The sequence below is a fragment of the Anomalospiza imberbis genome, chromosome 6, assembly GCF_031753505.1.
Source record: "Anomalospiza imberbis isolate Cuckoo-Finch-1a 21T00152 chromosome 6, ASM3175350v1, whole genome shotgun sequence".
Classification (NCBI taxonomy): Eukaryota; Metazoa; Chordata; class Aves; order Passeriformes; family Viduidae; genus Anomalospiza; species Anomalospiza imberbis.
Genome location: NC_089686.1, coordinates 21,339,383 through 21,366,978, shown reverse-complemented (window position 1 = coordinate 21,366,978; position 27,596 = coordinate 21,339,383). Strand labels below are relative to the sequence as shown.

The 27,596-nt window shown below is 39.6% G+C and overlaps 1 protein-coding gene across 11 annotated transcripts in view; it reads left to right on the top strand.

Moving 5' to 3' along the window:
* The window catches only part of NRXN3 (neurexin 3), a 968,667-nt gene that overhangs the window by 293,211 nt on the left and 647,860 nt on the right, over positions 1–27,596 (top strand). For all 11 annotated transcript variants that reach the window (XM_068192702.1, XM_068192711.1, XM_068192712.1 and 8 more), the window contains 2 exons: positions 7,051–7,489; positions 12,309–12,692. In XM_068192702.1, coding sequence (XP_068048803.1) covers positions 7,051–7,489; positions 12,309–12,692 — 823 coding nt within the window. The remainder of the gene's footprint in view (positions 1–7,050; positions 7,490–12,308; positions 12,693–27,596) is intronic.

The window sequence follows — 27,596 nt, the reverse complement described above, 5'->3', positions numbered from 1 at the left end:
ATTACTTTCTGGGCTAGCATGAGGTATATCTGTGTCTGTGGCACAAGTTAGGAGCATCACTTGGCTTCCCTTGTCCTGCAGCTTTTTTCTTCTCTGTAACTATGCCAACTGGAGGTTGAATAGAACATAAAATAGAGGAAAGTTTAGTTTGTGCACCTGAATCCACAGTGAAATGCCTTAAACACTTTGCTGTGACTTAAAGGTGAGCTATGTTACTGTCAAATACCAGACAGTTAGTTTTTTACCTTTAAATTAAAAAGAATCAGCTAGATTTTTAGAATCAGAGTGAGAAATGTGAATCTAATTTCTCAGAATATTATTTAACTTTAGCAGTAAAGACAAAATATCTCCTTGTATTCACTTACATATTTTGACTAATGAGCATTTCTGTAAAACAAAATCAATCTCTTTTCTCTTCTGGAATTTTCCACCAAACTTGAAGTTATTCAGAAACCATAATTGATTTTTAAGGTTAAAAAAATTTTGTAGGGAAGCTTGAAATACTTCTGCCTTCTCTGCCACTCTGGCAGTCACCGTTGCAGCACCTAAGCTAGGTAGAGACCCCTTTGCAGCTACATGGACCATTCTCACATGGTCAAACAAGGATTCTTTACTAGCTCAGCTCTGGGTTTTCTATAGCCGAATCTCAAATCTCCGGATCCTTAAAATAGTTTAATCTTGGTTCGATAGCTAAAATAACAACTTGAGTTTAGTGCTTCTGAGGAAGGACCCTGAACAGAAGAATCCCTGGGCTTTTGTACCCCCACAGTCAGAGTGCCCCAAAATCTGGAAACATTGGCTCCTGTGGTTTCCCTGAGTGTCTGGTTGTCTGGCTGGCCCACAGGTCACCATGCTCTGTGTTATCCAAAGTGTTGGCAGTTCATGGCCTCTTGCCTTGGGCTCCTCCCATCCAGAGCTCAACCTGCTGCTGCAGCTGTGAGCTGAGCTACCTGCACTGAATGGATTCCTCAACACTGGGTGAACACATATTCTTTGTTAAACGTAATTCAGGTGAAATCTAGACTTGCATTGTTCTGGTCAACATTGCACAAGTCATATTTGAGTCTTGACTGTTTAGTTTCAGTTACTTTTCATCAACGTTCAATGCATTGTTTTACAGAATAGGTAAATTAACTCTTTCAGTGTGTGGGGAATGGTGGTAGTGTTTATTAGCTGAATACATGCCAGGTATTGTTGTCATGCCAGTGGAACATCAAATATGTTTGTACTAGGTATCCACAGTCCACACAGTGCTATTTAAATAACTGTAGGAGCTTTAGTTACTCATCACTGAAGCCTTGAATTGCTTGATATACAGTCTGCCCCAGACACAAAGTAAAGTGCTGCTAACCCAGTGTGTTTGTTTCTACTTGCTTGTCAGGGAGGGCTAGGAAAACACAGGTCTAATAAAATAAACCAATGGATAAACTGTACTTTTTTTTTTTTTTTTTTTTTTTTTTTTAGGAACTTGCTTGGTTATGTGTAGATGCCTTTAAATAAGTTTTAGGCACTAGCCTGAATATCTAACAGTTATCCTTTGTGAAAATTTATATGGGCAGTTGGTGAAGGGGTGCAGCCTAGGAGAGAAAAAAACAATATCCAGGGTGCAATAGGTTGGCCTTCAGAGGTGCTCTTCCTAGCTAGCTAAACATATGCAGCCTTCAGGTTATTGCTCTTTTTTATGATGGTAGTCATCTAATTTGACAGGCTATTGGCAGCCATTCCCCTTTGGAGCATGCCTGTGTCCAGCCTGTACTGAAAATCATGTTTCCCGCTTAATGACATCCACTTGGAGAGGAATTTTTATATTGGCTACTGGCCAAACTTAGCACATAATTTTCCCTCCTTTTTTGTTGCTCCCTCGCTATCTGCAACTTCACTTGATTGCAGAGAGATGCTTTTCATCATTGTGAAAAGCCATCTGATTAGAGCTGTCATTAACCCATGAGTGAAACTTATAAGAAGTTTAGCTGGAGAAATTCCTTGAATGCTTCAGAATTGCGGAGTTGCCATTTTAAAGAAACCTTAAAACTAGATTGTGAATTTGTTTTAGCTCTTCTTAAAACAAGCTCTTCTTTCTCAGCAGATTTATAGGAAACATGATTTAATGTGTATATTTTTTCCCCTCAGAATGTTTTAGATGTAATGAAATTGTACTGCTGATTATCAGGACTGTGTGTATCTGGACTATCCCCTCCTGACCATCCATTTATACTAGTCTAATTCATTAAACAAAGGCATTGAATGATCAATATTCCTTTGTTAAAGTGTATTTAGATACAGTCCCCAGGGAAAAGGAAAAAACAATTGTTTTCCTTATTCTTGTTTCCTTTTTGCTATATAAAGTGATTTTAAGATTGGAGGAATGAAGGTGACTTTTCAAAAGCTCTGTGCATAGCTTTTGCTAATAATTTTCTTCCCCTTTCTCTTTCCACCTTCATTCCCCAAATAAAGATATCTATGTCTGTATCAGGAATCAAGTCCTTGACTCCATTAGACCTTTTCTGAAATACATATCAGACCTGGGATGAGTCCAAGCTTGTGTCTCTTTTAACATGCAAGACTGGCATTGTTCAGAAGGCACCTGATATAAATGGAGAAGTCTATGGGCACTGCGTTCATTGCTCTACTTACTTCTCAGTTGCTTTTGTGGCTCTAGAAGACTGTCCTAGAGAGGAGCAACATTCTGAGACACTCATGGACTCATTTGAATTTAGAGGACTGAGTTTCAGTAGGTATTTTGGCATATACTGAGGAGCCTTCAAGTTAGTTCAGAGGTTGCTCATAAAATGAGACTAGGAGGTAGGAAGTGCTATGCAGATGTAGATTCTACTGCTGACAGAACCCTTGCTCAGTGAAACATGAAAATGTATCTTTTCTGACTTGCAGCCGGTGACTCTAAGAAACTATTTCTTGAAGCTTATATATTTGAGTTATAGAATCAGTTTTTTTTATCCAAGACTTTTTTTCTTGCCTTCCTTTTTAGTGGTATGTTTTAAGGTAGGATCCCAAACATGTAAAAATATAAAAAAAGCTTGGCTGAAAGCACTGATGACAAGTCAGACCCAAACTGACAATAGCATCTTCTCCTTTACCAGGCAGTTTTAGCTGTTGGGAAGATGTTCATCATCTGTCTTGCAAACTGCACTGAAGCCTCTGTTCATTTCATTAAAATACAAAGATTCATGGGTTATGAGGCCAGAAAGAGCCATTATGATAATCTAGGCTGATTTGCTGTATAATTAATTCCTGTCTTACTATGTCTTTTAGAGAAAGCAGGATACTATTTTAATTTAAAATTTGCCAGTAGCAGAGAACACACTATAACCTGTAGTAAATTATTTCACTAGCAAATTACCCTAACGTAAAAATAAGTAATATTTTAAAACGTGAATTTCTCTAACTTCAATCTCTAGCCCTCAGATCTCATTGTCCCTTTGTCACATACATTGAAGACCCCTCTCTTGCCAAACTCCATTTTCTGCACAGGTACTTGTGGATTGCAATCGAATCACATTTTAACCTCTGCCTGTTAAACAGACTGAATTTGAATGTTCTCTACTATGGGACATCCATACCAGTAATTTAATTATATTCCCTCCTCAATCCTGAACCTTTGGTTTTAACAATTGAACTGTCATTATCAGAAGCTGCCTTAACATTTCTCTGTTCCTGTCAAGGATTCACATTAGTTTTACACCCAGTCATTATTTCTATCCTTTTCTTTTATTGTTATGAGAATTCTGATGTACTTGATTATACATTGTGATGTTGATGTCCAAATGTGTCTGTCAATAATACTTCAAGTCACCTATGGAAACACTTGCACTTCTTCCATAAACATAGGTGTCTTTTTAGATTTCTCAAGTTAGGTGTTTTGTTCTGGGCTTTTTTAAAAGAAAATAATTTAGAATGACATTTGAACAACAGAGATTCCGATTGGGGCGAGTAGATTTCTTTGTAAAGATTGAATTCAGAACTCTCTTGTGTCTATTCAACAACCTTTCTCATGTCTCCAGGTCTTCCTTTGTGCTTCCTTTCTTAGTCTCTTCATTCTTGGCCTCAGATTCTTCACTGTTAGTCACTTTCTTGATTACAACTAACTTTATGTATTTTTTTTCTGGTTCCTTTGAAGGCATTCTGTCTCAAGGATTCTCCAGCTGTGGTCCTTGTATGATTAATGAAACACAAAGCAGTCAGCATCACACCTCAAATAAACTCAGAGGCAAACCCTCTGCATTTTCCTGGAAAAGATGGGACCTCTTACTCAAGTATCAAATACATCAAAGAGGGAGATGTAACCTGTATATGGCTTGGGTGTGTGTGGGAGCTGCTTATGTGCATATGATATTCCCCTTAACAGCAACCCACAGAGATAGGTGAAAACAGATCAGAGTCATGGCTAGATACAACCCAGCACCGCCCATCAATCATGTAGGGTACTGTGCTGTCTGTCTGCTTCTCTCATGTATGGGAAGACTAGGTCAAGATGCAGTTTAGAGGAGTGTTGGTTTGACCAATTGTTAGTGGTATCCTATAAGGGCAGCTCTCCTTCCTTAGAATCATTAAAGGCACAGCTCATTCGGGCCTGACGTTCTCTTGCCTAGCAAAGCAACTTCATGCTGTGGTGAAACCAAAAGTGCAATGGTGCACCAAAATCATAAGCCCTTGTGGGCCTGAAGAATGGTCAATCCATGCACCTAGTATGGTGTCTTCAACAGTGCAGGTGCTATTTAGGGAGAGCACATGACCATAGCTGCTGTCAGTGGTGCATTCCCTTACATTCCCACAGCACCCACTGCTGTTGGTTTACAATTCCTAGAAGATGCGCTCCTTCCTCTTTCCTTCAGTATCAGTTTGTGGACTTGCTGTCCATTGTTATTTCTGGTTTTTTTTTGTGTTGTCTGTTGCACCTTATTTCCATGACCTCCCCTGGCAGCAAGTTCCAGAAGTTCACTACCCTCTGTGTAAATAAGAACTTCTAAAAATCCATTTTATGCTGATTTCATACAAGTTGCAGTAAGTGCCTCTAACTCTGTTATTGCTGGGTTTGGCAAAGAGAAGTTCTACATTAACCTTCTCCATCTTCTGTAAACTTCAATCATATTTTTCTCAGTCCTCTCTAAATATGAGCTTGGCCTTTTCAGCCTATCCTCATAAAGCATCCTTTTCCATCCTTTTAGTTGCTCTATTTATTTCCTCTTTCTCCTTGAGAAGCAGAGACAGGACTTCATGCAGTGCTCAGAACTACAGTCTGACTGAGGTGCACCTCATTGTCTGGGAAGAGAGAGAAGGCTCTAATGCACCCCCTTGCTGTGTCAGTGGAAGGAGGTGTATGGTCTCTCTAATGAGAGCATTTGACATGATTAATCTGTAGCATAAAACTACTACAGTCCCATAAATTGAAAATGAATTTTATCCCTGTTGCAGATATTAATAGCCTTGATGTTTCTGATGCCTTTGTGAGGGCAGAGCATGTTACTGGAGCAAAACCAGTTACTGTGGGTAAATACTGTCCTCTGCTGGGAAGAGCTAGAGCTTTGTGCCATTTCTCCAAATGGGATTTAACAGCTGGCTTCTCCTTTCACTCTGCGTTTTGCCTTTGCAACAGGAAAATCTGACTACACTGGGGAAATTCTCCTTTAATGCTTAGAGAATGCTGGAAATTTTTTGATAGCTATGAATTTATTGAATCATCATTTAATTTATTTTTCATCTTGAAATTACCTAATTTATAAGCTTATCCCTCATTCTTTCTGTCACTTGCCTTTTAATATTTACCACATACACATTTTTCTGACTTTCCTGTCCTAATAGTAGAAGTAACAATGAATATCTCATTTCCCTTCTATTTTCATAGCAAATTGCTGACAACTCATCCTGATAAGATTTTGAAAGCAGAAATCAAACATGTGTATATATATGCTATATCTGATAGACACAAAGTATTTTAGAATAATAACTCCTTAGAAGAAATTAGAGTCTTCAGTAGTATCACTGAACAAGAATTCAATAAAAATTGTGCTACTTGCAGGAGTGGTTTTACTTGCTGTACATGCCAGCTCTGCATTTAGCAAGCATGGAAAGGAATTGAGAAGAAGTAGAGTTTACAACTATTTCGATTTTGTGCCTTCTCCATTTCCTGCCTGTGTGAGAATGGCATAAGGCAGAGAAGAGCCTGCTTTCCAGGAATTCAGTCTGTACCTGAGCGAAAGAGAAGAGTAGGTCTGGACTCCTGAGTAAGCCAGACATGCTCACGAGTGCTTGCCTGTTTGAGACTCTTCTCTTGGCTAATTTCAATCCATGTAGCAAGAATAGACCCCAGAGTTCTGGTCCTTAACCCAGAGAAAGTGAGTCCAGGCACTGAAAATGTACAGGTTTTTATGTGTTAGCACAAAAATTGTTGGTGTCTTGAAGTAAGGGTAAGCTATAGAGCTATTTCAATGGCAAGTTTGTGTCAGTAGTGATCTAAGATTTCTTGCTCAGAGAAATTTTAAGTCTTTGTTATTTTTAAATTCAGGACCCACAGGGTAATCACTAACAGATCACAGAAACTTGCTGAAAGGTTTTTGTGTCTCTCTCCTGGTAGTTAAGTAGACTATAGGAATAATGGAGAAATGACAGTGGTACCAAGTTCCCTGCTGTGGCTAGTAGAGATGGACATGGAGGTTACACTTTGTTATGTATTTTGTATGGGATTTATGCAAATATAACAGCATGATACCAGACACACACTGGATTTTATGTACAGAAGCTTTTACAGCCGAGTGGGCCTGTGGCAGTGTTAATTGATCTCACTGCCCTTCAGTTAAATATTCTCTTTTGACTGCTTATCTGATCTATAGTCATTGCAAAGTACCCATTGCTGTCATTTCTGTACACTCTTCTGGTTCAACTCACTCCCTCTGTCATGTTGTCAGACTCTTGCACCCTCTCCTTTCCTCTCCCCACTGCCTTTTGGGAAAAGTTTATCTCCCATGGCTGAAAGTAATTGGGGTATTTGTATTGTATGCAGGATTGATGTATGATACTTTTCCTTGTGTCTGGCAGGTTGTTTATAAGAATAATGACATTCGTCTGGAGCTGTCTCGCTTGGCACGGATTGGTGATACTAAGATGAAGATCTATGGGGAAGTGAAATTCATATGTGAAAATGTGGCTACACTGGATCCCATCAGCTTTGAGACACCTGAGGCCTATATTAGTCTGCCTAAGTGGAATACCAAGAGGATGGGCTCCATCTCATTTGATTTCCGAACCACTGAACCCAATGGACTGATCCTTTTCACCCACGGCAAGCCTCAGGATAGAAAAGATACCAGGAGCCAGAAAAACACAAAGGTAGACTTTTTTGCAGTTGAGCTCCTAGATGGAAACCTGTACTTGCTGCTGGACATGGGCTCTGGGACCATTAAAGTCAAAGCCACCCAGAAGAAAGCCAATGATGGAGAGTGGTACCATGTGGATATTCAACGAGATGGAAGATCGGGTAAAGTTATAACTCTTTCTTAAATAGATTTGTATTTCTGATTCAGACCTAGGGATATGTATTAGTTCTCAGAACATTAAAAACCTGTTAGATATGAGTCACCTCCTTAACAAAGCTTAGTGTTATTCCAGTGGTGTTTATCCAGCAAGGAAAAGATGTGAATAGTTTTCATTAAATGTTTTCATTAAATGTGTAGTGTGAACTTGGAATAGCACATCACAGAGGTAATCTATTAATGTTTTATTCACAATCCTCAGATATTCTGGACATATATTCGCAATTGCATGCATAGTTATAATGATGATTTCTTTGATGGTAAGGTTTAAGGTCCTTCAGTACCATTGTTCTCAGTTTGAGAAATTCTTCCTGATCTACCTTGGGTTTCTGCATTTGGGATCTTGTTGTGAGAAAAATAAGAGTAATGGGCATAACCAGTAAAAAATTATGGCAACAGATCAACATTTTTATCCCATTCTGTTTCCTTTAGTATCCCGTAGTTTTGAGTTAGGTTCCGTTACTCTTTTGAATGACAGATTCTAGTCTTAAAATCTGAGACAACATTCAGTGGATATTTCTTTTCTTTCTTTGCAGCTTCTGATTTTCAAATATGGGTTTTACTTTATTTCTAAAAATACACCTACCATGCAATTGCCAAGAGATATTTTTATTGTTTCCAGTACTGAATATCAAGCTAACATACTCATGATCGACTCTGAAACTGTGGAGGAAAAAAAGAAAGCTCAGTTACTCTAGCTTCATCTAGAGAATAACAATTGTACTTCAATTTTTTCTGAACCATTGGTATCTCAAAGCCTTCACTTCAAAAGGAATTTTGCTTATATTTGCCAGTGGATTTGAGATTTGTCTGGTGATCTCCAGATGATAGTTTTAGGTCCCTAATTTTATGTTTCCAGTTGCTGAATACCATCAGTACAGGGAATGCAGTGCTAGAATTTGCTTCCCTTGAGTTTTTAGAAGAGCTGACTTTGAGATACCATGCAATGCCTAGCTGTTTGAACAGATCTTTGCCTGAAGCTATTTTTTCCTTTGATGATGCAAGTAGTTTCTTTGTATTTGGCATGGTGCTCTGCTTGGACTTAATATGTGTGTTGTATATATTTTTATATATATATATATGTATATATATATATGTAAAAATATGTGTGGTTATATGTTGCTATCTCCTAAAGACATCGATAGGACCATTTTACAAAGGAAGCCATAAATAAATGGAGCTTTGATTTCTTTAGAATTGCTAAAATTTAATTAACTTCCAGGGGTAAACTCAATTAGCTGTGTTTCATACTGACTTCAGTTTTGCTCACTCACTTGGGGACTGTCTCATCCCTGAAGAAACAGCTGCAAAGGGAGAAGCAACAGGAATGACACAGGCTCTATGCAATGAATGTTTGCAAAACCATACCAAGAGGGACATGTATTAATTTGGACACATTCACAGGAGGGTGTGGCAGAGACATTGCTGCTTGATGGATGACACTGTAGGACTGACTTGTTTGTCGCTTGGCAGGGAGGTTTATGATGTTCTGGACACTGATTAGAGGTAACAGATTTTGAAACATTTTTCTCAACAAGAAAGAATGTGTTCATATGATGTCTTGTCTTTTTTTTTTTTCCCTTTTTATTTAGTTGTGTTCACTGCTCACAATGAATACTTAGTTAATGATCCTAACGACTGATGTCTTGTGTCCCGAGAAAACCAGGATATTGACATTGATTTCTTCACATTGTACCTTCAGTCACTATTATCAAATGACACTTTGGATAAGTGTGAGAAAGGAGTTGAAGACTTTTTCCCCATTTCTCTAACAGTCCAAAACTTCAGGTTCTGCTGATCTAAAATATCTTAAAAATCCAAATATTCACTATTGCAGTGCACTAAGGCAGGGAAGTTTGGAAGTCATGCTCAGATAACCATCTCTAGTTCCCTTAGGCTTTGTGTATGCTTTGGTCTGTGTTGACTGCCAGAGCAACAAAACCTGTTTCTGTATTTCTACTCTGACAGAAACTGGCAGCTTGGACATGAACACCTAATGTCTTGTAACCTTTCTGTCCTTTGGGAAAGCTCCCACCAGGTTCACAAAACCTGTCATAGTTTCTAGCTGGGAAACAGTGGGCATTTTACACAGGACAATATTTTCAGCTAGTCATCAGCTACAAAACATACATGACTTCCCACCTGATCAGACACTAAAAATCTTACTAGATGGTTTGGTTTACAGTTGTATCAATGCACTGTTTGGTGTGCCTGTTCTGCTCTCAGGGGGTGTTTTGGTGTGTTCTTCAGTCCAGCGCAAAGAGGAGATGGCACTGCAGAGGAGATGTTTAGATGCTTCTGATTTCTCAAGATGGACTTGGATCTACTCTAAGCAGAGTAGTAAACATGGTATTCTGAAGGGGAAAAAAAAAAAAAAAAAAAAAAGGATGTCAGCTTATGCGAGTGCGCCTTTCTAGGATCAATACAGAATTTCTCCATCTCAGCAGCTTGGTCTTAAAAGCGCTGTTCATCCAAACTAGTGCCATCTCCTTGCAGGAGTTATTGCAGGGCACAAAAGACTCAGAATGTTTAGGTTGCTGCCTAGCCTATTTCTTGTTCATCATCTCACCATCTTTCTCCAGGTTTTACTTCATATTATTCAATATTTCTTGTCTTTTAGGGGGTTTCTTTACCTTTGTGGCATTTGCACATGTTTGTTCTCTCCACAGTAGCAGCTGTCTAGAGCTCAGCCCTCCAGTGTTTTGGTTCTAAGCTTTAGCGTAATATGTACTCTACTGGCTGCTTTTGAGAAATAGCAGTGGAGATGCTGGAAGGGGAGTTGTGTTTCCATGGCTCCGTGACATGCTGCCTGTGTGAGAGTATGTGTATTGTCATATTTTCTCTTTCCTTATTTTATAAAAGAGAAAATGCCTGTGGTGCTCTAGCTTGTTGATACAAAATGATTCATCAAATAACTGTGGTTCTCTTTGAGCCTTTAATTTGTAATGCCTCTGTTGCTTCTGACATTCTGCTGCCTCCAATATTATTCCTTAATTATTATGGAAAATCACACACATGGAATATCTTGTGTCTGTATCACACAGTTCTCTAAGAAGATACCTCTTACAACTGAAGAAAAGGTGTGTGTACATGACTCTACTTTCTCACAGAGACAATAGATAGAGTTAACTCTATTAACTCTTCTTCCTTATTGTAGGGGTGTCTGATAAAAATCCAATGATGTGGAATTAATCTTAAAGCTTGGATAGTGTCTCTGAAGACAGACTGTCTTAATGACAAGGCAATTCAATGTGATGATTTATAGCTAGGGAGAGCGAATTGCTGATTTTTAGATGAGTGTCTAGTGGGCAGATATCCCTATCACATAAATTGCTGAATGCTCTTCAGAAGAGTGCACCATTCTGGAATGTGAGAGATGTGCGTTATGTTCCCTGTTTTTCTTTGGACACGCTGTCTGACCTTAAACAAGTCACTTTGTTTTTCTGTACCTGTTTTACATATTCTGATTATATTTCTGTATTATATGTTCTGATTATTTTATGTGCTGGGACAATTTCTTGAAATACATGTGAATAACCTCAGAGCACTATACCCACATTTGATTTGAAGCATATGGAAACTATCACAGTTTTAATAATAACTGTTGTTCAGATATAAGTTTGTCTCTCTCTTTCTCAATTCTCCTGTATAAAATGGAAACCAGAAAACTTTCTTTGCAAAGCCATACAATATTCTACTTTGGGACAAATTTCTGGAGATTTCTGTTTCAGTCTAGACTTCCTTCAGGTCGTATGCAGTTGAGCTTTGAATGCCTTCAGTCTGGTAAACCTCTCTGAGGTTTCTTTTTCTGTGTTTGACCACTTTTGTGGCAAAAAATGTCCTTTTCTATGGAGTTGGAGATTCCCTTATATTGTGGCTTAAGAATGGTACTCTCCCATTCAGTGGTCCCATTGAGACTCTGCAAATCACATTGCTCACTTTCTTCCCCTGGCCATGCCCCTCCCAGCTACTGCAGAGAATTACCTCTGTTGTGGCTGGAACCAGGACACCTTACTGCAGCTCATGCCTCTTGCCACTACAAGTTCACAGTGCTATTTCATGTTCAAGTTGTCTCCGGGTCCTTTTCTGCAGTGTTGCTCCTTAGCTGGCTGGTCACTAGCATGTACTTATGTGTGAGGCTTTTGTGACTCAGGTGTAGGACTTTGTATTTATTGGTTTTGATTTACATCAAACACTGCTATCAGTCCTTTGCTCCACTTTGCAATGCTTTCTCTAAATGGTAACACAGTGCTTGCTCCAATGCATCAGCCATTCTCTCCATGTCACTTATAAATGTATCTATGTTGGTCCATCATCCAGGTCCAGATTTGGAGGTACTGATGGAGTGTTTTCTGAAAGACCTATATAGTGGGAATTAAAATGCTTTTGCATATCTTTTTTCTCTATAGTCTTTATGCCAAACTCCTGTGTGTTCTCAATAAGTTTTTCCTTTGCTGGATGAATACCACTGAATAATGCTCAAATTTTACATGCTATTATTTATCTATTGAATTATTATGCTTCTGACTTTCTAATGCAATTTGGGATACAGATGCATGATCAGTCACTGTATGGAAGTACTTAGGACCTGTGGATCAGGAGGAGAGGGAGCTGTGTGAAAGACTCTGTTAGAATGCCATTTGGGTAGGAAAGAATCTTCACTGTCCTATGCTGAACCTTAAACCTCACTCAGTTATTGGAAAAAAATGAACTAAACTGAGTCTGTAGTTGAAGTGTTGATGTCTCCTTATCTTCCTCATTTAGGTACTATATCAGTGAACAGCCGACGCACCCCATTCACCGCTAGTGGGGAGAGTGAGATCCTGGATCTGGAAGGTGACATGTACCTGGGTGGGCTGCCAGAGAACCGGGCAGGACTCATCCTTCCCACAGAGCTCTGGACAGCAATGCTGAACTATGGCTATGTCGGCTGTATCCGAGACTTGTTCATTGATGGACGAAGCAAGAACATCCGGCAGCTGGCAGAGGCGCAGAATGCTGCCGGAGTCAAGTCCTCGTGCTCCCGCCTCAGCACCAAGCAGTGTGACAGCTACCCGTGTAAGAACAATGCAGTCTGTAAGGATGGCTGGAACCGCTTCATTTGTGACTGCACTGGCACTGGCTACTGGGGTAGAACATGTGAGCGAGGTAAGTTGTGTTTTCTGACTTCAGTTACACAAAGCTGAAGGTGTGCATGAGAACAAGAACAAAATCCAGTGCTCCCACAAGACTCTTCCCTGCTCTTGTTGGTCTTCCCAATGCTAAGTTCCAGTTCCCACAGTAGGAAAACTTTATTCTCTGATTGTTTCCTTCTAGTCTTTTCCACCCTGGTTTTATGAACTTACTTGGTCACTTCCCTCCCTAAGCCTTCTGAAGATCCTGTCTTCAGGTTCCAGAGTTTCTTTAGCTAAGTATGGTTTGTCTCCTGAGGTGGAAAATACAGCTGCATGTGAGAAGTCTCAAACAAATTACTGGAAACTTTACCAAGTGTGAGCTTCAGTTATGGAGATTTTTCCTGCATGGGACAGATGATGAATCCCAGTTCTATCTGGGCCTCCTTTTTGTTTCTTTGTCTAGTAGAATTTCCTTGGTGGCTATTTATGAGTAAAGCCATATGGGATAGTGTTAAAAGCAGCATGTCTCCAAGTTCATCTCTGGTAAGGCAAATCCGTAGGAGATTCATGGGAGAGTCTCTGCATCTTACTGATTCTCACACAGAATTGTGATTTAAAGACATGTCATTTGGAGATATGAGGCCCAGGTGAGGCTTGTGTAGGCAGGCAAATTTTCTATATGTTATAGATCACATAGAAAGGATTTACTAATGGAAGATATTTGAACTATGTATTTCTTAAGTATATGTGTGGTTCCATTAATTGTTGTTATCTTTATTATGCTACTGCCACCATCAGAATGAGATAGGTGAGTGGTTTTACAGAAAATATGGGGCTAAGATCAGTTCCAAAAAAAAACCCACCTCCCTAGAGGGTGTTTTCTTACATTTAAACCAGTCTTTCTGTTAATATTTGGCCATTAGCAGTGCATTCGGGCTAAACTGCATTCACAGTACACCCAAGAAATAACTGTAAAGCATTAGCAGAGTCTTAGGGCTTTCAGTCCCTTCTTTATATCACCTTACTTGGCACCATGGTGATACCATGTGTCTTAGAACTTGAAATTCAGATATTTTTGAACTTGTGCTATAAATATTTGAGCAACACCTTTCCCACTTAATGCATTTTTAATATTAATCATAGTAGCATGCCACTTATGAATTAGAACATGAAATTTAGCTACAATACATAAAATATTAGGCATAACTGAGATTTGGAATTCATTCACTCTACAGAGGATTTTCTTCATTGCAGAAATTTTTTGTTAATGACCAAAATTCTTCCTATATGGATCAGATTTTTAGGTTTTTAAGTACAAGATCTGTGATTGTTCATAAAACTGCTCACAGCCAGAAATTCATTGCATATTGCCCTAAGCAGCAATAGTAGTTAATTGGCAGTAGGCCTTAAAACAGCTGAAGCATCAACACTGCCATCCATGCTGGGGGAACATGGGTGAAAATGTAATATTCATGGGCATCAGCTATGTCAATGTCGGCTCAGCAGTTCTCTCTTTTGACTACCTGGGATTTGAAAATTCTGGGAAACATCAGATAGAAGTTTTCTTAGCCATAGTCTTGGGAATTGTTTTGGCCTGTTGTTGTGTGATTAGGTTTTATGCAAACATGATAAAAGGAAGCGTTACCGTAAATGCATTGTTCCCCCCCAAAAATTGCCTGTATGTTTGTCCTTGGTATCTATTTAGTATTAGGAGTCACCAGCTCTGTGATTCGAGGCTTTGTGGAGTCTGTCTCATGCCCATCTCCTAAAGCTGGCTCTCAGAAGAGAATCCAAAGCTAACAGTGACATACAGAGCAGGATTCATGTCATATACCTTTATATATTGATGGCGTTAGCTTTTTCTATTTTTATTGTCAGTGAAAAGAAATCAGTATGTTAAAGGCATTTTAATTTGGGAGAAATTAATATCAAGTCAGGCCTGAGATCTGTAACTTGGCTGTGCTCTGATGTGCATCAGTCTAAATTAGGGAGATACAGTTATGAATTAATGTCTAGCATGAGAACTTGAGCTCATAATAAATATGTTTCAGAATCAGAGTGTATTTAAGGTTAACAAAACTGTGATGAAACAGTTCAGGACAGTATAAAAAATGTAGGCAAAGGTCCTAATCCTGAGAAACTAATTTTGTCTTTAACTAGAAACCACAGACCCATTGCTGGTTTAGTCCCAGTGTCAGGCAAAACATGGCACTATAATGCCTGACACTCCTTGGAAATGTGAGAAGCATCTCACAGGGAATAAATATTTGAGACTGGATACATGAAAAAATTGTACAAATTGAAGTGCATTTGAGTCCAGAATATTTATGTGGTGTTACATAGGAGCTTCATACTCCTCTGATATAAATGCTTAATGTCTAATAACTGCCTTAGTGCCCACTGATTTTGTATCCATGAACAAAAAGCATTGCAGGCTACCAATGTTATTTTCATTTTCCTGGTCTGACACCCAAGGATTATTTCATGTCCTGATTACATCTGGTCTATGATCCTAACACTGTTGGAAAGAGTAAGGTTGAGATGGAGACTGGGGGGGGAATCAAAGTGAGGGATTCTGCCATGCCACAGTGGCACTGCTGTGTAGGGACTGAGGAGCTGCCTCAGGACCAGGGGGCAGCCAGGCTGGTGCATAAGGGTAGGAATGAAGAAGGAGCAGGCTAGATCTTCTAATATGGGACAGCTACTGGCCCATTTTTCCAGTTTGCCATCTCTCACTTAATTGTTTTCTTACACTTCTGTCCTGCTAAAAGAGGAGATTAACTCCTGCAGCCCAAGATGTATGATAAAGGGTTAAGGGGCAGGGGAGCCTCGAATAAAGAATCTTCTGTGCTTGGTGACTATCAGGAAAATCAATCTTTATCACAAAGCAACGTGCATACTTAACATTAGTTAAAGTACTGAAAACAGGATGCACATACGTACAACTCTTGGAAGAGAAGCAGATGATCAATTTGTTGTTGATGATAAAGTCTATCTCCCACCTTCCAGGTATAGGATTTCTACATTTATAATGCTGTATTTCTCATAAATTTTATGTGATATGAAGGACATTATACATTTAAAAGGGACTAAAAAGGACATTGATTGTGTCAGTTAGAAAAGAAGTTTGGGTTCCTTTTATTCATGGCAAAACAATACAAATTCATGGTATTCAGTATGTCACTTCTATCTAAAGCCTGTCGGAGTTTTTCTTGTTGTGAAATAACACCTCTGTATATTAAGCCAGCTACACTGGATGCAACATAGACTTTGTTTACAGTGGTCCTCTCAGGGAGTACTTTTGTGCAGATAGAGAAACCTTGCTGTAATGGAGTTTGACAGGGAAGAGAACAGAGAACTGCTGCCAAGGCCTCAAATTCATTCTTACAATTCCAGTATCTAGTCATTATTTCAGTATTGGCAGTGATGTAAGCAGACAAAGGTGTTAGCAGTCTGAAAGTGTCATAGTTTCTAGTAATAGGAATGTAGTTTCTCCTTGAAACCACAAGTTGGTTGTTGAAGTTTCATGGAAGAGATGGGCCAAGACATGGAAAAGACCAGATTGTGCTTTCATGGGCCATAAGGGCTCAGTGTCAGGCTGTGAGGCTGAGCGAAGGCAGTAGCAAATGCTGGCAGTTAGTTTGATATGGTCCCCATTTCACGCCTTTCACCAGAGACTGTGATGACCAGGAAACACACTGTTATTTTCTTAAAGCCTTGCTTCTCATCCTCTGTCACCTTTCCATAATGGTTCTGTACTAAGCAGTCTAACGCAGTGTGGCTATGTTGCAAATACAGTAAAGAAAGGAAGGAAACAGAGAGGAAGCTAATGGACAGGACACAATTCCTCCTGCAAGTGATGCTCTGACTGCCTTGCAATGTGGTACTGATCTCACCTCCCCCTGCTCCCTGAGCTCTCTTGCACTGCTGTTAAATATGGTGAAGAGAAAGATTTAATCATGCCAGAAAGACTCCTAAACTTAATTTAGTATTGGATAGCTCTTAAATGAATCACAGGCACAGTGAAGTGGATTTACGATGAAAGTTATAATTGCAAGTTCATGCTGAGACTTTGTTCTGAGTTTGCTAGTTTTGGGTTGTGGCGTGCTGGGCATTAGGGAAAAAAATCCCCAAACCTTGGTGCTTGTACTGTTGGTAGTATTGAATCATTCTTGCATCCTAGAGTTTTAGAAAGAGTAGAGTACCAGAGAAGAATGTCTGCAGTGCAGCCTCTCTCTTCTGAAGTACCTTGTTTCAACAGGTCTGCTATTCTGCTGGTTAGTTTGAAATAAAGGACCTAAAATATCTGAAATCCCATGGGAATGCTTCCCAAATGCTTTCTGATCATCAGATGCAGGGCAAACTTTGAGGTAATTAACAAAAAAGATTCCTTCAATGTGATGGATACCATGCTTCCTCCTGTTGAATGTGAGCTGCCTGTCCAAATTGAACCTAAGAGAAATTAGGGTGAGTTGCAAGTCTTGTCAGCAAGGGCTTGGAGGACTGTTACAGACATGCAGGAGAGTGGGAAGTGTGGGCTTGTGCAGCAGTTGTGAAGGATCTTTGGTGGGTCTTTTTAAGTACTTAATGTCTTTACCCTTTGTCTTGTAATTTGTGAGTGTTTGACATCAGTTGCATCAGGTCATTGCAACTCCCTGCTAATTGCACTGAATATGTTGGAGGTAGGAGCTGGTATCTGGCTCGTGGAGGATGATGTACTACTTAGCTGTGATTACAAAGTACCCTGGAGTTTTCTGAAAAGGATCTCAAAGCCCTGGCATTAAGTAAGCAGGAGAAGGAGAATGTGAGTTGTATTCAAATTAGCTGTTTTCTGTTGCTACAGTGGCTCAAAAGGATGCATGAGGTCTGTTTGGTGGATCTTGAAAACTCTCTGCACCCTTTCCTCCTACTGAAACACTAGGAGAGTGACTGCAGAAGACCAGAGCCCAGGAAGTACACAAAGCAAAAGACAACTGAAAATCAGATCATTTTAGGCCAATGAGAATCAATGTTGTTGATCACTCACTTTTTAACATTTTCTCCTACTTAAGTGATTTGACTGCAGTTTTCTTGGATTTTTTTTTGAAAAAGTATATAGTATTGGAAAAGGCAGGTTGATATGAGACTTCTGATCATTTAAGACTGAAATAAAAGATGTTGAGGTTTAGATTTTAAACCTCCAAAGGTATTTGCTCAGAATTGGACACAGCCCGAGTCCTTTCCAGGGAAAGGGGGAAAAAAAAAGGCTTGTTCCAGCCATCTCCTCTGCTGAGCTGCATTCAGTGTTTATTGCAGAAAGACAAAAATATCCCATTCTGGTTCTTCTCCCAAGGGCTGGAATAAGTGCTCATTTCTGTTGGATCACAGATGGACAGCTAATATCCTGGGCAAAGCTGCCTTCTTCTGTATTTTGTGGTAAACTCTCTGTGAGCAGCAACACATCTGCTGTTAACAATGCTGATGTTGAGTATAGTTCTGCATATTTTATTATCTGCCAAGTACCTTTGCAGCAGTGTTTACTAAGAGAAGTTTAATGACAATACACTTCTTCCCATTATGTATGCAATGAAGGGAGATGTTGTAAAATTACTGGTAATAAGAAATGCTACAGAACCATTTACTACACAAGATAAGTACTGTATACTTTGCTGTCTCAAGCACAAGTAGAAGGATAGATTTCTTTTTAATTTTAGTGAAGATATTTGATGATAATCACATCTTAGAATGTCTGTTTAAAGCAACTCATAAGTGTTGATGCTTTTTTGGACTGTCCAGACCTTCTGAATATGCAGGGAAATGCTAGATAACTGCCAAGAATAGATTTTCCTGTAGAACTGATGGTTCCCAGGAGAGATGGACACATTAGGAGAAAAGTCTTTGCTGCAACGTTTATAATTCTTTTAATTCTTGCTAGATCTCGAACAGTCAAAGACTTAAGAAAATCAAAATATCAGAATAATTCTTCTGATTTTATGCTATAAAGTAAGATGTTAGAAAATAGGCCTGTTTTAGACCTCATTTATTCACTGACTTACTAGTACCAGATAGGTCCCTATTGTAGAGTTTCCCAAATTATCACCAAACTGCAGAAAAAAAATTCCATCTGAATTTAGCAAAAAAATTTCATACAATTCCTTCACGCCCATCTCAATTTGTTTCTCACTAATTTTATGGTAAAATCTCCATTAAACATGATCTGAAGAATGTTAACTTTCCTAAGAGTATTTTATGTGAGAAGTTAATTTTCTCACTTGTCATCAATCCATTCGTAACACTTGTGGCTGATCCCTTTATGGCTGGCCCAGACAGCTACTACTGTGGAAGATGCTGTTCACAGTCCTTCTCAAGAAGCACCTGGCTTTATGTGATTAGCTCCCTTGTATCTCTCCTTAGAGACTGATTGTCAGACCAGAAGGCTACTATTTGTTGCATAAATGCTGGATTATTCTGCTTATTAGGCTTTTATGTATCCTCCATCTTACAATTCTTTCCTTATCTTCTATAGGATAACATCTGTGCTAACATTCAAACAATTCCCAAGATATTCATTAGATGTCCTGCTAGCTCCAATAAGGACAGTGCAGCCAAGGTGGGCATATAGGGGAAGAGAAACAATATTAAGGAACAATTTCAAACTCTCTCACTTTTGTGGATTTATATTGTGATCCTTACCACTCATTATAGCTTTTTTGTCTGTAGATGTATACATTCAGTCAAAAGCCACTCTGAATATATGTGCTTTCCAGGACAAGTAACTTCATTTGTTGCACTCTAGTGCCTTTGTGATATCCTCAGTATAGAAGAGCGCACAGTTAATTCTGCAGTCAGGGTGATTACATCTGCTTGGGAAAAGACCATTTCATGGATTTTATGCTGTTGAACTTTAACTTCGAAGAGTCTCATTGATGTGACAATCTCCAACAGCATCTGCCGAGCAGCTGGAAAATCTGAGACCGTATAAAAACCAACTGATTGTCTCTCCTATATAGTACAATGTTATGGGTATGATTTTTTAATCCATGTGTTCCTCCTGTTTCTTCATCCTGATTCCATCATCATATGCTTTTGATATTTAAGGCCACTCTTGACTTCCGTGCTGCATGTGAATTTGTTATACTCCAGGTGCTCTTCATCTCATCTGAATATGTTAGTTGGTGGCACAGAAGAAGATAATTTTTGCTGTTTTTCTCTAAACTTCTGTACTTCTGGCTGTTTATTGCTGAGTGTAGCTTTCATAAGGTCCTTCCAGTTCAAGAAAATATGATTACTCAGAACTGTATGATTTTGTGTACTGTCAATTCCTGTAAAGAACACTAGAACAGCAACAAATAAAGATGTTGATGGGTAGGTAAGACCTTTTGATTAATGCTTACAGAGCATGATACTTTTATTAGTATAGGCTTCTTCTACAGGACCAGTATTATAGTGATTTTTTTGTTTCTCTTCTGGTTTATAAATGACAGTTCAGAACAATGGTTTCTCCTTAATGTAAGCCACAAATAAGTCAAGGCACAAAATGTTGCTCAGATAACTCTCAGATTGAAGGGCAGCTTGTCACAGCAGGTCAGTTTTGCCTGAATATCACAGTGTCATGGTTTAACCCCAGCCAGCAACCAAGCTCCAAAGCAGCCACTCACTCACTCCTCCACCAGCAGGATCAGGGAGAGAATCAGAAGGCGAAAAGTGGGATAACTCATGGGTTGAGATAAAAACAGTTTAATAGGAAAAGCAAAAGCCACGCATATAAGCAAAGCAAAACAAGGAATGCATTCACCACTTCCCATGACAGGCAGTGTTCAGCCATCTCCAGGAGAGCAGGGCCCCACCACATGTAACAGTGACCTGGGAAGGTAAACACCATCACTCCAAATCTCTTCCTCTTCCCCCCACTTTCTATTCTTTGCTGGATGACACATGATCTGGAATATCCCTTTGGTCAGCTGGGGCCACCTGTCCTGGCTGTGTCCCCTCCCAGCTTCTTGTGCACACTCAGCCCCCTCACTGGTGTGGCAGTATGGACAGCAGAGAAGGTCTTAGCTCTGTGTAAGCCCTGCTCAGCAATAACAAAAACATCTCAATGTGGTAAACACTGTTTTCAGCACAATTCCAAGGCATGGTCCCAGACTACTCATTGTGAAGAAAATTAACTCTACCCCAGCAAAAACCAGCACACAGGGGAAGGCAGATTTTAGTAAAACTTAGATAATTTGAAGAGGTAATTCATCATGAAGGAAGGAAAATACATTTTTACCCTTTCATGATATCTTTCCCCTGCAAGACACATGATGGCTTGTTATGGTTCTCCCCCACAAAGACAAGAGTAACACAGGTTTTTGTTAATAGATTCTTTTGGGTGGATTACAGTGAAAGGACACTGAATGGTCAGTGCTTGAAAATATGCATATATATATATATATATATATATATATATATATATATATGTATGTAGGGTTTATTTTAGAACTATTGCAATGGAAAGCAGGTATGTAGCAGTTTTGGTTATTATTATCTATAGTAATACAGCAGCATGAAAGCATAAAAATATTACTTAAGAAAATGCATAGGGAAAAGAAAGCAAGAGAAAGAAAGGATAAGAGTAAAAAGATACATTATTGCCATCTGTAGATTCTGTTTTTGGAAATAATGGTCTTGATCCATCTTGATCTGTTGGGAGATTGGGGAAGAAGCCAACAAAACACAAAGTCCAATGGTTAAAGTACACCCTGACTTTGTGGGAATACTCAGGTACCTCCTCTGGGAGAAGGAGATTTCAGTCCTCTGGTGGAAGGCGACAGAAATGAGTCTGGGGGTGCTTTGAGAGTCTTTGATGATTTATGTTCCCTTCTCAGCTGCCTCTGACATCAATAGGTCTAAGTGTGAATGTGACCCTCCCCTGGAGGAGGGGTTGGGATGTGTGAGGGAGGGCAATTTGGCATGATAAAAGACAGCATCCTATCTCCACGAGGTCTGCCTCTGATCAGCCTCAAAGACTGGTTTGCAGCCTCCAGGCAGAGACAGTTCACCCTCTCTGTCTTATGCAGACTAGCCATTACACAGCCAAAAGTTCCCCTCCTTCCTCCAGGGGTGCAAACCTGCCTCAGCAAAGCACTGTGATGCCTCCCCAAATGGGCAAATGTTTTGAGTCGGTAATCATTAATAGTCAAGTCTCACAGCATGTCACATGCATGATCCAGAATGAACTTACTATGAATATGCACCACATGTGTTGTGATTTGTCCGGTGTCCAGAGACTAACTGATGACACTAGGTTCAAGAATTGCTTCAGACTACCTCTCTGTCTTTGAATCTCTTATAGCTTAGTGGCTGAACTCAGTCCCTGTGGCTTTATACCCCACTTCCTTTCCATACCCTCCAATCAGACCATTTTGTGTTTCTGCTGAGACTGCCAATTGTCCTTACAATTAAAGGGAAAATCTTGATGGAAGAAGCCAGGATGAAGTAGATTCATTTGTCATGAAAAATTATTTCCAATATTTAAAATTACTATATAGACCTTGGAGATGTTATCTGTGAAATTAGCTTTCTCTATCTCCCTGCTTTGCCCAGTCAAAGCCATCGTGCTTAAAGGCAGGCACTGGCACAGTGCATTTTCTGTCTCATTTCTTTTCCTCTATTCATCTCAGGGGGAGAGGAAAGACTTGGCATTCATGACGCTCCCTTAATTGACTCTTTCTGCATGTGGAGATAGGCAGTCGTCCCTTGGACACTTTGATTGATTGGATGAGGCTATTATGTGATATGGAAAGGATATGCAGAAGCACAGCCATCACCACAAGCATAGAAAGATCTTATTTGGTGGTGTATATTGGCTGCCCCCAGTCTGCTTGGTTTGTCTGTCTTGTCTCAAATGCAGTTATCTCACAGAGCAGCCCACAGGGTGGTCCTAGTGAATCCATTGCTGCTAGGTACCAGACTCCAAGGCATGGCCCTCCAGAGGGAAACCCTTCACACTCTCAATGCTAAGGCATCTGAGAATGTGTAAAGGAAAGATAATACTCATAGTTTTTATTTCTTATTAGAATTCTATTTTTTTTTCCCCTGGGTAATTGAGAACAAGAGGTTAAAATTGGGAGATAAGGTGCAAAGAGGGAAACTGCATCTTGATGAATCAAGTTCTAATTCGAGTTTCAGAGTGACTTCCTTCTCTGTTGTGATTATAGGCAATGAGTTGTTAATAGAGAAAACATAAAACTTAGGAGATATCCATCACATTAAGGCAAAAGTCTTCCCACTAAAAGGACACAGCAGCAAGGAGTATGTACAAGAAAAACAGCTCCATAATAAGTGTCATTGGTCTCATGATGCTTCCATTTTTATATGTCCTACAGCTTTTTCACTTCTAAAGTTTTGCCTCTTAGGGCGAGGTCCTCTTGTGTTCAGCCTGGACCCTTTGGGTTACCTGCTACATTAATCTTGTGTTCTTGTGAGCAGCAGCATTTTTCCATTTCTGAACAAGGAAGAATTGTAATTCTTCATGTTGTAATACTGCTGAAGGGGGTGAAAGGGCAGGGAAGGTTGAGGGAGATTACTGTTGGAAGTTGTATCAAAGCACCAGAGTTTAGGATTCAAATGGAATCATGTGGAATTAGTTCAGTTTGACTGCCTCAATACCCACAGGCCCTATTTCAACCTGCTGAGAAAGAAAAATATGGTATTTTAAACAGTGATTTTTTTTTATCCACTACCTTTCATTAAATCAGTAAAATGGAAAATAACAATTCAGCCCTTCAGTTGAAAAGCATGTTAGATTGACAGCTCTTGGAGCCCTAGGCTTGTACGTAGAATGAGAAATATATAGAGTACCTCTCTTTTGTATACCTTAGTCATCTCTTGGAGAAGTATTTGCATTAGAGGTTAGGAAATAGGTCGGTCTTTCTGACTTGCCTGGTCTGGTAGAGCTACAAAGTAGAAGGGTGAAAGGAGGAACTCTTCTGTAGCTCTGATTTCCTTTCCTTTGTGTGTGAAACTGCTGAAGACACAGAGCCATGAGGCAGCTTAGTGCACCCAGCCCGGGAGCAGAGCAAGGTTTGAACTAAGCAGAACAAAATGGAATTTGTGCTGCATGTATCATCTGCCATGTGAGGACAAGATCTCCCTCTGAACAAGTGACTGGCAAAAGGCATGTGCCTGCTGAAGAGTGGGAAGGAAGCAAGAATACAGAAACGGTCTCAAATATTTTATAGTTCTGTATTTTTTTAATCTCTCTGTTGAGAATGTTTGTAACCAAAGAGGAAAAAAATAGATCAAAGGAAAGCTTTTTGGCATACTAAGGAATTTCAAAATATCTAGAGTCTTTGCATGAATCTTATTGTACTGGTTCTGGCTCCTAGATGTGGAAGCCTGACAGTTCAGTTCCCAGTCATAGAAACGTCCAGGTTTCCACCATTCTATTGCCATTTCTTCAGTGAAGTTCTCTTCTGTTGAAATCTGATTTTTTGATGCAAACCCCACAAATCACTGCTACCCCATTTCTGCTGGTCAGTTCTCATATCCAGTTTGTACAAATTTCCTTTATTCTACATTTGCATTCAATTGTTCTGTCCTCTCGGAGGACTGACCAGTGATGAATTTTAGCCTTTCTTTCCCTGTCAAGTGTTACTGGAGTCTGATTTAGCACTGCATCCAAGGTGCTTGTCTCAATGTTGTGTTTTTATTAATTTCATCTTTTCTTCATGTTAAACATGGGATTGGTCATCTGAGGGTATGAATAAAGTAAGGCACAGGTAATAGTTGGCAATTCACTTTTCACCAGTCCCAGTCTGATGCTGGAAGCACCACTGTGGTGTGAAGGAGCAGCCTTTAGCCACCTTGGTGAAGGAGGTGGGGATGGTCCCGAATTCTGGATTCTAGCAGGGTGGAGATTGATTCCTGTTTCAGGCTGTTGCTCTCCCTTTTACTGAGGTGATATCATGGTTCTGTATGTTCTAAATCTTGTATGCCATTCCCCTAAGCCTGCCAGATTCCTTCTGCCACTTTCCAGTTTGATCAAATTTCACTTTCCGGTCTGGTGCAGAAGAACTAAGAATGTCCTGAAACATTTCTTGGGATGTGGGAAAAGGGGACAAGGAAAGGAATGAATAGAGCTGTGTTGAACAAAACGCTGATGTTTTTTGGGGGGGAGAGGTGGGGGTCATTTTATAGCCTGCAAGTTTTTTGAGTAAAGTAATTATGAAAAATAAAAAAGATTAAAGTAAAGAAAAACAGAAATAATTTATCATGACATTTTTAAATGCCTCACTGTTTTCACTTTATCTTTTAATAAAGTAATTTTTGTATTTTAACTTTTGTATTTAAGTCAAAGCACTTATCTGCTTTAAAAAATAATCAAAACATAAAGGAAGACTACAAATAGCCATGTCAAAGAGTAATGAATCCAGCAGACAGAAGGACTTGTGTCCAAATAAAAAAGGCAGAAAAATGTAGGCTGGAATTGGTATTGACTGTGCAATGTGCACAGTGCTAATGGACCTGTAGAAGAAACAGGAACATTGCAGCCATAAAGTGACAACCTGGTCCACTGTGAATACAGATGAGATTGGGAAAAACAGTGCTTTTATGGGGCTGCTTTTGCACACATGGCCTCTTTAGCTCACCTGTTTATAAAGTCAGAGTGACAGGATGCAGATTAGCAATCAGTATCCTCATTTAGCCATTTCTCCTTGACTGATTTACACTGCTGTGATTTCTTTTTTCTTTTGTCTTTTCCTTCTGGCTGGTGATGATTTGCTGAGCCCATCTATTCTCTTTTACGCTGTTGTTTTTCCTAGACGCTGTAAAAATCAAAATGCAGATCATTTACCTTTCTTTGTGTGTCTGTGTGTGTGTCGCCTACAGTTCCTACCCTAGTCTGTGCCACTGGCCAAGGCTCAGTCAGTAAATCTTTCAGGAGAAGCAGCTTTGAAACAGCTGCCATGTCCCCTTTGCTGTGAGTTGGTTTTCCTAGACACCTTTCACTCAGATTATGGAGAGATGCTTTATCAATGTGCTCCATCAAAGTGTTGGTCAATAAAATCCTATTTAACTGGGTGGCACCCATCTTTTCCCATGTTGATCCCTTGAAAGGCAGTATCCTGTTATGCACTGAAGAGATTGTGCGTGTCAGGGACTGTAGTTCAGCATCTGTTTGGGTGCCTGCAGGTAGCTGTGCTTTTTCCTGCTTCATTGTTGCTTCTGGATTACACACTTGAGCAGTTTCCTAGTGAAGGCTACCTAGGGGAGCCTCAGGGCAGGAAGGAAGAACACTCAGATACAGCCAGGACTGGGGGTCCTGGCATGAGGCTGTTTGTATTTGGAAATGAGATGTTTTCTCTTCTGGCAGTGAACTGTAACCCATTTGAAACATGAGTTGGCAATGAACTTCAGGCTGTTCTCTGCCATAGTGTTGTGGGGCCTGCCAAATCTCATAGTATTACCTCTCTCTCTGTAGAAGCCAGAGACAGAGCCTTGGGTGAATTTTTGTACCTCTGCATACAGATAACTCATGGGGGACCCTTCAAACTTAAAATGAGCAGACAAGGTCATATCTAGGAGAAAGACAGGTAGTTGTTGACATCCCTACCTGTCTTTGGGCTATCAGAATATGCTAAATAAATCCACATTAAACTAGTTATAAGGATGCAGATTAATGATCCTATACAAATTAGTGCCATTTTTCCCATATGCGGAGTATTTGAGATTGATATCATCATAATTTTATATTTTGGGAAACTGTGATATGGAACTGTTAAGGCACCTACAGTAAGATTCAAGATTACAAATGTAATTAGCCATAAACCCTGACTCTGAGAAGATTTCATTTACTGGGATTTAAGTGTCTGGATCTAAGATATTGCTTAATTTAGTTGTTAGACTCTTAGGGCACTAAGCTACTCTTTCCACCTTGAAAAAGCTATCTGATATCTCTAAAATAATACTTGCAGATCTCTGCAGACATGATAATATAGTCCTGGGATATTTGGTTAGCAGTTTCTAAAGATAAATACTTATATATTGTGATAGGATAGAGATAATTCATATCAGGACCAGAGTTCCTTCATCTTCTCTTCCTCTCCCCTTTTCCCACTCTGAAGAGCACTCGTGAATCACTTTGGCCTTTCAGCATGCAGTAATGAAAAGCTGATTACCACACAGCTCCCCACGGGACAGCCTCTCTTTTACCAAGCATTGCTCACTCAACTATCACTCCCTGTGTGTCTGATCAGAATCCAGGGATCTCCAACTGACTAAAACATAGAAGAAGTTAGTAGATGTGCTAATAAGGCAAATTGAAGTTGTATAAGCCTTAACTTAAGGAAAAAGTAAAGATTAAGAAAATGTTATCTGACAGTGATAGTTAAAAACCAGTGATTTCCCATGGACTGGGGTAAAAGCACAACAAATGCTGTTACTCAGAAATCTTTGCAAAGCTGCCCTGCAGATGCTGTTCAGAAGCTGTGTTGCAGTGCATCCTGTGCTATGTTGTGTGTAGTCCTGTTTGCTTTGCATGACCATCTGGTGACTGCTACAGTGGCACTACCTGCCGATGAGCGGTGAGTTGTGTCATGTCAGTTCAGCATCTCTGCCAGGCTGAAGAGTAAGTCTGATCAGGGCTTCTCACAAAGCAAGTCTTGACATATTGGGACTTCACTAATTCGCTGCTTCACAAAAGTATACAATGTAGACATGCCTTAGAATTCTATTTCTAGCTTAAATAACTACAGGCAAGTTCATTTTTCTATGCCTATGTTCCCCAGCTGCAAAAAAAAACTCCCCAAAAAGCCAGATACTTAGGACTTTCCAAAATCATAAAAGGGTTGCAATGTGGAAAAATTCATGAATCACTAAGAGCTTCAGCTTCTAGGATGAGAAAAGCTAAAGACCAGCAAAATCTGTACTTTTTGCTAATACTTGACCTTCTGTTTCATAGTTTTTCTTAATC